This window comes from Passer montanus, unplaced genomic scaffold (genome assembly GCF_014805655.1).
Source record: "Passer montanus isolate IOZ18808 unplaced genomic scaffold, ASM1480565v1 scaffold113, whole genome shotgun sequence".
NCBI lineage: Eukaryota > Metazoa > Chordata > Aves > Passeriformes > Passeridae > Passer > Passer montanus.
In genome coordinates, this window is record NW_024357947.1 from 1,641,903 (window position 1) to 1,652,614 (window position 10,712).

The following is a 10,712-nucleotide window of genomic DNA, read 5'->3' on the forward strand; positions in this document are numbered from 1 at the left end:
TGATATAATCTCTCTTGAAGGGATACCAAAGGGTGGAACCAACAACAAACCTTTTCATTTCAGTGCCTACATAAAATGAGACCTTTTACAGAAGTGCTAAAATATACCACCTTAAAAATGTTGCAGGCTGCACTTCTGGAACTGAAGTCTATTAAAGAATAGAGAGAATAAATATTGAAAAACAGATGGAGATCAATTATGCATATGACCTTTATTAGGTCAGTCCCACTGTTTGGATAACAACTGGTCTTATCAAAGCAAAGAAACAAATAGATAAATATATAAACAAATCTTTGATTCTTTGCCTTTAATCAAACACAGGAAAATCATTAGCCTATCTTCCACACACAATTTATATCCAGAGTTACAATTAAAGAATGAAAAACCCTTTTAGGGTAAATAAAATAAATGACCTGCTTGTTTACTCACTTGAGTTCCATTTACCTGGACAGCTAGTGCCACCAAGTATGCCTTACTTTTAAGGCATCATAGTGAAGTGGTATCAACAAACTCTGAATTCTCCCCTTTTAGGCATAAAAATGTATGAGTTTGTGAATGCACATGGTTATCAGTGGCTTATCTGCATACTAAAATATTTATTAAACTACTCTTGCAGCAGACTTAACATTACCTAATCATGGGTCTGGTTATTAAAACAGGATCCACTGTCAGAAAACATATTCCATAGTCTTAAAAGAAAACAAATAGGCAAATGTCTTGTTTCCTTCCTTTCCACCAACAGCAAGTTGTTAAAATGCAGTGCTTCTCCAGCCCCTGACCCACCAGAACCACACCTGCGAGCTCCACAAGCTCCTCGGGACAGGGGAGAGGCCATGCCTGCACAAATTCCTGCTGGATTAAACCCAAACCCTTCCAGCAGATGATGTGCTTCCTCTGCTCTCACTGCTAGGTGCCTGAGCTATTTCTAGGGATGCCTGTGCTGCTGCTTTTAGGGAATCCCTCGTTTGTAGGCGTCACAAGCAGAGCACGAGGATCAGCTTCAGACCTGTGACCACGTCCCAGGTGTCCCCAGTTCCACCTCACCAGTGTGATCCCAGGGCAGATTGCAGGCTAATGACCCCAAATCACCCCCAGGCAACTCCTATCATCCAGCTGACCAAAGACAGAGAACTCCTTCCCTCTGCAACACATTCTCCCTTCCTATCTACTTATATGCTACTTTCTCCATCACCTTGCGTTCAAAGAGTTCAAAATTTCCTCCAAGAATTCAAGCAAGCAGCACTTCAAAAAAGCAGTGCTCTGATTCTGCTGGCTGAGTTACAACCACTGACTGTGCTCAGGGCTGGGAAGGGAAGCCAGAGCTCCTAGCTCAACAGCCAGGCTCTACAGTCACTTCCAACATTTCCCTGGCAGTGAGCACAGGTGAGCAGGATGCTGTAGCACAAGGCAGATCCTTACCTGTATGTGCCATAGGTCTCTGACCTATCCCACATCACCCCAGCAGGTTTTCACCCTCCTGTACAAGGGCACTTCCTTCCTCAATCTTATTTTTCCTGATCTGTTACTTCTGCAGGTGCTCCCATTACTAACAGCTAAATATAATTGTCTCTGGTGCTTCTGATTAACTAAGTGGTGGCACTTCTCCTCTCCATTCCCAGACTACATTGTTTTATTCAGGTACCTAACAAAGTGTGGGACACAGAGGTCTCTTCTCCTCTCCATTCCCAGACTACATTGTTTTATTCAGGTACTTCTCCAAGGTGGGGGGCATGCAAGTGAATGTTTCTCCCTACCGAGCACCTGGGCATTGCCTACAAAGGTGCTGGGTTTAGCACACAGAGGGCAATTCTCTCTCATCCCTTCTGAACAGAGTAAGACAAGCTGCCAAGTCAGAACCTTATTTATGTCTCAGCTTGTGAAAAATTCTAAGTAACAGAATCACCTGCAGGCAGTTTGGGGCACCAATGCTGAACCTGCTCTATGTGAGTTGTGCAGTTATGTTCAAGACCAGAGAAGTAGAAACTTTTAAGTTTCCAAGATGGAAGTTAAATTCAATGAAAAGGATGAAAATAAAACTGTTGCATCAGATGAGGAAGAGGTCCTAAATGAATGAGAGGCCATTTCCACCCTTCCAAGTATGAAGGTGGAAATGTGAAGCATGGCACAAAAGCAAAGCTTCCCTTTAAACAAGTTGCAAGTTAGGCACCTAAGAGGCCAAGTAAATGTCTGCTGCTTCTACATGCACACTTGAGCACTTTGTTTCAAAACTCTGACTCACAATCTGGCTGGTCTTCTGAAATTAGAAGCTAGGGACACAGATCTAATCCCAGCTCTGATTCTGTCTCTTCTATATGGCCTTGAGCAAATCACAACCTCTCAGTCTACATTTCTTCATCTGCAAAATGGGGATAATAGTATTAACCTACCCACCTCAGAGTGTTTAATGATGATTAATTAATGTGAGAAAAGCACTCTAAAGATGTAAGAGCACTATATAAGTGATAAAGCATTATTTACCACTTGAAAAGTAATCTGAATAAAATCAGATATGCAAGTAATTTGTTTACATGTAGCAATAATATAATTTGTGACTATTTAATCTTGAATTAGTCTCACTTTAAACATCCCTTTCAATCACATTTCCAGTTACTTAGGGAAAAATGACAGTATGGAATACTTTTTGTGGAAGCAAAGCAAGTAATGAGGTGGTAATTAAAGTAAGGGTCTAATAAAGTGTAAACCCAATGACTTGCCTTCAGGAGACTGTCCCTGCCATTTGGGATTGTAAAAATATCTCTGTTTCAACCTAGATCCTCTTGTTCAGAACCTTCCACCAGTGTATGCTGGTTTTCTGAAATGCAGATCCATGTTTGCAAGGCTCATGATAAATCCAACATCATTTGCATTACTGACTTCCTTCAGGTGACTCCAACTCTGCATAGCTCTAAATGTTAAATATTTCACATTCAAGTATTTACTCTGGTTCATACATGCACAGGAACTGCCTCCATCTGGAAATATTTGCAGTTTCAAAACCCTCTGTGCCATGCAACTCATGCATGAGATTTCCCTCTTGTACCCCCAAACACTAAAATTTCATCCATGAAATTACCAGTTCACATACCACTTTACATTACAGAACACTAATGGGTGGTCAAATATTTAATCATCTCTTGGTAACAAGGATGTAACAAGCCACAGAAAAAAATAAACATTTAAAATGAATTTTCATTTTTTCCTCTAGGAAACTACACAGTACTTGCCTAGAACACAGCAATCACTGATGGAGAAAGACAGAATTAACATTTGTACAATTGTTTTTCCTAGAGCCCCATTTTCAATCAAAAAATGAAATAAAACTATTAAAAATTCTTCAGTCTGTTGGCACACTATGATCTAATGCAAAAGGAAGAAAGCACTTCTGAGTTCTCATATTCATTTATTAAATCATATTACTCAAAAATGCTACATTTCAACAAATTATTAACATAAAACACCCTTTGGGTTGAAACTTTTGCCTTTTGAAGAAATGTGTTTGGGAAGAATACTGCAGGAAAAGAGAAAAAGAGATCTGAATCATGGCAAACATTTTTTCCTGAAGTAAAAAATCTTAGAAATATAGCTATGACTTTTCTTTACAAGAGAACAGGTGAAGATCTACTATTTTTCTATTAATTGTGTACATACCTGTGGGTCTTGCAGTTTTGCAGAAAAAGCAGTACATAACTGTTATTTATCAATAAACAAATACTAAGTTCTGACCAAAATTATTTTGGGGAGCTCAAAAATTCTACACAACAAAGAACACTGCGGGCAACAGGATGTCTTCTGCTGAGTGAGCTCCACAACTCCAAACCAACTTAAGTGGGGCAAGCAAGGAACACAGAGGAAGATCTCATCCTCCACTGGCAGCAAGCCAGTGTGCATGTCCTGTAACTTCATCTTGAGACAGAGGTAAGAACTCAAAACTCAATATTTCAGCTGAGGTCAGGTAGACACATTTGTGTGGCTACACCATAGCCAGGCCTGCCCAGGGACCCAGAGAGCAGCAGACCAGCACAGGCACTGAACTCCTATGATCTAAGCAGCCCAGCATCTCAAGCAGGTTTTGCAAGCTTCAATGGAGTTTATGGTGCAAAAAACTATGCTGCTAGCAAAACCTAAGCTTAACTGGCTTAGAATTGCCATGAGCTGTGACACCTGCCTCACAGACATAGCTGCAGGCTGTGGTTCAGCTTTCAGCCAGTCCTGAGTAAACTCAGCATCATCCCTCCCTGGCTCCTGCTACTCAGCTCCATGTCTCATCCTCCCAAAGCTGACACGATCTGCTGACAGCCATTTGTAACCACATCAGGGATCCACAGTGGATGAAAAATAGTCCAGGAAGGAGGGGAAAAAAAAAGGGCAAAAAGATCAACAATAAAGTTTGGTTTTAAGCTGGATCCCAGCCCAGTTCACTAAGCATTGTCACAAATGGCCCACCTTAAAACTGCTGAAGAACCGAAATAAGTACACACAAAAAGATTAACAAGTTGTTCAAATTTAAGTCAGCTGGACAATTCACAAGATCATTTGAACAAGGATCTGAGACTGGCTCCCATGCTGCAGCCTGTGCTAACAGACAAGAGGAGCTACAAAAGCAGCACCTGCACAGTGCAGCAGTGTCCCAATGCAACCACACAAACACAAAGCCTTAGCTGCTGCTCTTGAGGGCATCAAGAGGTAAGCTCTGATGCAAATCCACCTGCAACACTGGAGGCTCAGACTAAAACAAAGTATTATTTCACAACCTCAAAGGATGAAAGAAGTACTTGGGACAAGGAGCATCCAAACAGACCTGAGAAGACAGGTTACGAGCTGAACGTATGGAATGGAGATGTGCAAAGATACTGAAGATCATTCCCAAATGGTAACCCTGGTCACTGCATCTACTCACAGCCTCTGCAGACAGCTGTAAGAGCACCACAATTCAGTAACACCTCAATTTTGTGCATATAATCTCATCTACACATTTTAGTCGCCAATGAGGTTGAAAACACACAGGCTTGCCCTCTCCAGAATAAAGGCAATGCTCTTTAAACTCTTTTATCAAGTCTCCTCCAATTACCATTAAAAAAACTACTGAAGATCTGTTAATTTATTTCACAGCTCTTGGCACTATATAAACTTGTGGGTATTTAACTCATACTAATAAGAACATGGACAAATATTGACTAAAAAAGTAAAAGTGATGATCAATTAACACTGGAAGAACAATAAGTATTCCATAAAAAGCTTCCAGATCATGACTGAATTAGTCCTTTTACTTGAATGCAGCACCTGAAAAACATTACTGGAACCAGTGGACAGGATGGAGTGTATGTGATCACAATTTCCAAAAAGGTAATTGTCCAGGTACCTTTTAAAAAGGAATAGGGCAAATAAAGCTTCACACAGGCTCTTTTTAAAAGAAGCACATCAAACCAAGCTTTAGACACTTTTCTCCAACAGTTATTGTGCAAAATGAAGTCCTGCTGCACTGGTGGCTCATACCCAGGCATTCTCTGGATTGTGTGAACTTCGACACAGGTTGGGAAAAGTGCAAACCATGGCAGACACTGCACTGGAAAGCACATCTGAGTCCCATCTGTGAGTCCGCAGGCAAGCACTGCCAGATCTCCAGTGGCTCCTGCAGCAGCAGGACACAGCTTAGAAAAAGTGCAAACCATGGCAGACAAGCAGATCTGAGTCTCATCTGTGAGTCCGCAGGCAAGCACTGCCAGATCTCCAGTGGCTCCTGCAGCAGCATCAAGTGAACAAGACCCTACTTTGCTTCACTGCTCCTTTTCAGATTGCAGGAACAGCTCTAAAACTGCCAAGCTGCTGATTTTATAGCACAGATATTACTTGGAAAAGACAAACAGAAGCAGTCAGCCCCTGAAGTAAATCATGTAGAAGAGGAAACAATTTTTAAAAGTCTAAGTTTAGGATTCTGTGACTTGTTTCTCCATAACGCACCTACAAGTTTTTTAACTGTGAAAGAACTTTTAAATACCCAGGATCTTGAAAATCATTTGGAAATTAAATATTATACAGCTCTACCATTTAAATTCATAAAAATTAAGAATATGTCACAATGCACAATGGCCAATAAGTTACAGTAAGAGCTGCACTCAATCTAATTGTGCTCTGCTGTCATGGTGAGAGACAGGGCAGCCACTTCCTTGTCCTAATTTTTCTACAAGGAAAATAAAAAAGTGTGTTTGTCAGTGCAATACCAAAAAAAAAAATCATATTGCCATCTAATACTGGAATCCTTTAGATTCTCCATGCCTGTGTCTGCACTCTGCAAACGTCCCTTGGGTCTAATTGGCTCTGTAATGTCTCCCATTACACGTATTGTCATTGCATTGCTCAGGAACTATAGAACGTATCATCCCACTGTAAATTCACTGTCTACACAAGTCTTTCCAAATCATACACATCTGACTTGTCAACTTCCCATCAGTCAGTAATCCCAACCCACTTGATTGCAGGAATAAATGTATATCAAATATTATGTTTAAACGCAGGCCCTATAGCATGAGAAAGCTCCTATTTAAATATTCATTTTATAATTCCTCTACTAACTTGCAATAGATTTACTGCAGTATTTTCAGCTAACATATATTGCTTTTACAAGTAATCCATGACACATACATTATACTCTTCTTACAGAAATATTCAAAACTTTACGCAGGCATTGTGCTTCCAATGATGGTCTTTATCATGAAAATTACTAGATATTCTTCTATAATTTATCCCCAAGATACACATTCTAAGTCATGTTTTTATACAAAGTGCCTTTAGTAGGAGCAGTGAAAATTGCTTTTAACAGTTTGGTCTTACTATCACCACAAATTAACAAGATGAAATCTGTCCAACAGGCAAGCACTCCTAAACACGAATTAAAATTACTTTTCACCAGGGGTCCTAAACCTAGAAGTTGCAGCCTCCATCGATTAAAGACAGAAATTCATGGACATCCTTTTCTTTCAGTATTTTTAAGCAGGAAGGAAGCCTCAGTTCACAATTTCTCCAGGGCAGCTCTTTAGCACTTAAAAGCTCAAACCCATAGCTGAACCAGGGCTGTACAATGGCCTGGGTGTTAAAATAACCAACCACAAATCAAATATTATCTTTAATGCTGCAAATAGGTACTGCTGTATTCCACAATTTCACCAAAGGTTGCCCTCAAATTAATGGGAATAAATAGGTTTCCTTGTACTTAATCAAGCGTCACTGGGACAGCACAACATCCCAGTAATTAAAAGAAATGTATCTGCCTGCCAGTATATAGAGATACTGTCCTGGCTAAGTAACTTTACTATTTTCCATGATCCTGACACTACAATTACTAGTTTACTGAAGTACTGGGTAACTAATTCTCCTTCATCTTTGTGCTGAGACAAAACAGGAGCCTTCAACTTCAGTGATTCTGTGGGAAAAATACAGATCTCTGAGAGGAGCCAGCTGAAATGAAAAGACCTCCTCCATCTTAAAATACAATATTTTTGTAACTGAAAATACCGTTGTAATCCAATTATATATATTCATTGCATAGAGGGAAAGTCTACTATGTCTTCATCACGACACTCCATTGTAACCAAGATATGTAGTTCTTTAGTATAATTTCATATTGAAGCTGAAGTGTTCCATTTTTTTCAGCCAATTTGCAGAAATTATGTAAAGTTTCCCTATGATAAAATATAACTTTGGTACATCAGCCTAACAGAGGCTTAATTAATGGTCTCCTGGGCCTCTTTTCCACTGGAGCAGATCTGTTTAAGAAGAGTCTTAAACTTGCTTACAGAGGGGTCTTACCATGAACTGGGAATAATTCTCTGTGGCTATGGCAGACGTGTGCTTACACATTAGGCCTGACACTAATGTACCAGGGAAATTATTCTTCACCAGATTCCACCACCCTGAAAATTAACAGAAGGAGCCCAAGCAGGCGAGCTCCTATCAGCAGTTATTGGCATGATGGGCTCCAATCCGTGCAGGGCAGATGCTGCAGAGGATTCCAGCAGTTCCTCTCACTGTTCATCCACACCAATGGTCAGTTGGCTACACAGGTATTTCAGTAATGATCCAATGGGTATTCAAAAGTAGACACATTTGTGCACACAGTATTCCAAACAAGGCACATTTTTATACCCCATAGGTGTTACTCACTTTTTCTCAACTAAACCAGCATGTGACAAAATACAGGCTGGAGATAAAATCTTCCATTATAACTGAGAAACTCTAATATGCATCTTACCATCTGCTTAGAAAGATTTTAATCACATGAGCAGAAAAAGCGAAAGGTCTGCAGACTGTATTTGTGTCAACAACACCCTGCACATGACCACCAGTTATTTCCAGTGACTCCTGCTCCCACACAGAGCTCACTGCGAGGCTGCAATCTACAGCCCCAAATCGCACCCCTTAGGTTTTCAGGGCCCACTTGAGTTTGATCACGAGTGTAATCTACACGGAAAAGTATCCTGAGTTTTGTGCTATGGCCTCAGGTGGAACCAGCTCTGAACTGTGGAAAAAATCTGGTTCTTTGAAACCCATTTCAAATATAACCAATGACTCCAAAGGCAAGTCGTGAACAACTAGGTTTTGGCACACGGTCTCCTCAGGCTGGCCCAGGAGCACGCCGGCCCCCGGCGTGACGCAGGTCACGGACACGGCTGGGCACTTTTGAAGGCGTGACTGTCCCGGAGGCCGGAAAAATCCCGGAGCGGCGTGCGGAGCACACAAACACGCCTTCATGGGCGCCGCTAACCGCGGCAGGCTGGGGCAGCGGCAGGGCCTTCCCTCCTGCCGCCTCCCGACCTCGCTCCCCGCGGTGGCCCGGGGGCAGTGTCCCGGGGGGCTGTGTCCCGGTGCTGTGTCCCGGTGCTGTGTCCCGGGAGTTGTGTCCCCGGCCCGGGGGTCTCCGGGTGTCCCGGCCCGCCGCCCGTGACGTCACGCGGCCACGTGCCCTCCCCCGCGCGGGCCCGGCCCGTGCCCCCCCCCCCGGCCCGGCCCGGCCCGGCCCCGGTGCCCCCTTTACCTTCTCGTGCTCCCGGCGGAGCCGCCCCACCAGCGCGGCGCTCAGCGGCGAGGCGCCGCCGCCGGGGGCCTCCATGCGGGCCGGGCCGCGCCGGCGGTCTCCGGGGGAGCGGGGAAAGGGAGGGGAGGGAAAGCGGCCGGTCGGGGCCGATCTCCTCAGCAGGGCGAATGAGTCCTATAGAAATGTTTGTGCAGGGCGAAGCGCCGGCTCCAGAGCCGCATCCACGCGGGGGCCGCCGCCGCCTGGGCCCGGGGCGCCGCCGCTGCCGGGGGAAGAAGCATCCCGGCTCCGGCACCCCCGGGGCTGCCGGGCAGCCCGGGCCGCCCCGGGGCTCGGGAGAGCAGGCCCCGGGCGCCAAGGCCTGGCGTCAGAAAGCGAGCAGCGGCTGCAGGGCGCTCAGACGGGCCTGCACTAATCCCGGATCCACGCAGAGACAGAGCGGTGTGTCCTTTGTAGCTGCGAGGTGCTGTCACCGGCAGTGCCCTCGGGATGCCGGCTCTGGGGTGTGTGTGTGTGCAATGGCAGGGCGGCTGGCGCTGAGCAATCCCAGAATCATAAAAAGGACTTTAACAGAGAAAAGAATCATCACGGTTAGACGAGATTTTCAAGATCATCGTGTCCAGCCATCTGCTCAGCGCTACCCTTGTAACTCCTGAACCACATTGCCCAGCACTTGTGCCAGACACCTCTTAAACACCTCCAGGGATGGTCACCATCACATCCCTGGGCAGCCCACTCTGATGCCTGACACCCAAACAGTGAAAAAACTTTGCTACATCTCGAATCCAAATCCCCACATCCCCTCTGCTATGTGCAAGGACACCTTCTGCTAGACCAGGTTGCTCCAAGCCCCATCCAACCTGGCCTTGAACACTTTTGGGTTATCCACAGCATCTATGGGCAGCCTGTGCCAGGGCCTCACCACCCTCACGTGAAAGAATTTCTCCCCAATATCTAACTTAAATTTCCCCTCTTTCAATTTTTACCCATTATGCCTTGTCCTTTTCTACAGTGGGCTGCCATGACTTGGCAGATTGCAAAATACTCATTAAAATCACATAGGCAAGTCTGAGTGCTAGAGCAGCACTCGGACTTGCCTATGTGGAAAACTTCCTGCATGGGAAGCGAGTGGTGTACAACCACCCTTGGAATACCACAGGTAATTTATGTGCAGTAAATTCACCAGCCATCTCTGTGGATGCCATCAGACACTTCTGGCATTACACACTGGTGCTGGAAGGAGCCATGCTTTAACACCGTGCTGGGTGGCAGCACTGCTGAAGGCCTGAGCAGCTTCTCGTGGTGCTTGATGCCATGCTAGCATCAACTTGTACATTCCAAACACCACAGAGCCATGTTCAGTCATAGACCTTGCATTTAGTGCTCAACCTTTCCCTTGAGTGAATGAGGTTTTGTGTTGTTTCATGTTTGCTGGTAGAATTGAGGGACTCATATTGTCTCCCCCACAGAGTTACTGTCATAAGATGGAGGTACAAAGGATGCCTACAGTTAGATAAAGGATTTCCTTCTCCTACCTAAGAATCAACATTTCCTTTCCATGACCAGAACTAACCCTGTGCCCACCACAAAACAACTGTTTGTGTTATACACATGACACAGTATTTGCTGTGCACTTTTGTAAATCCATGTTCCCATCCCCCTTGAAGAGCTTGCTAAAGCTCTA

General features: G+C 44.2%; 1 protein-coding gene across 1 annotated transcript in view; it reads right to left on the reverse strand.

The window, feature by feature from the left end:
* The window catches only part of URI1 (URI1 prefoldin like chaperone), a 41,574-nt gene extending 32,261 nt beyond the window's left edge, over nt 1-9,313 (reverse strand). The window contains exon 1 of the mRNA XM_039696392.1: nt 9,029-9,313. Coding sequence (XP_039552326.1) covers nt 9,029-9,103 — 75 coding nt within the window. The 5' untranslated portion in view covers nt 9,104-9,313. The remainder of the gene's footprint in view (nt 1-9,028) is intronic.
* Between the last annotated feature and the right edge of the window lie 1,399 nt (nt 9,314-10,712).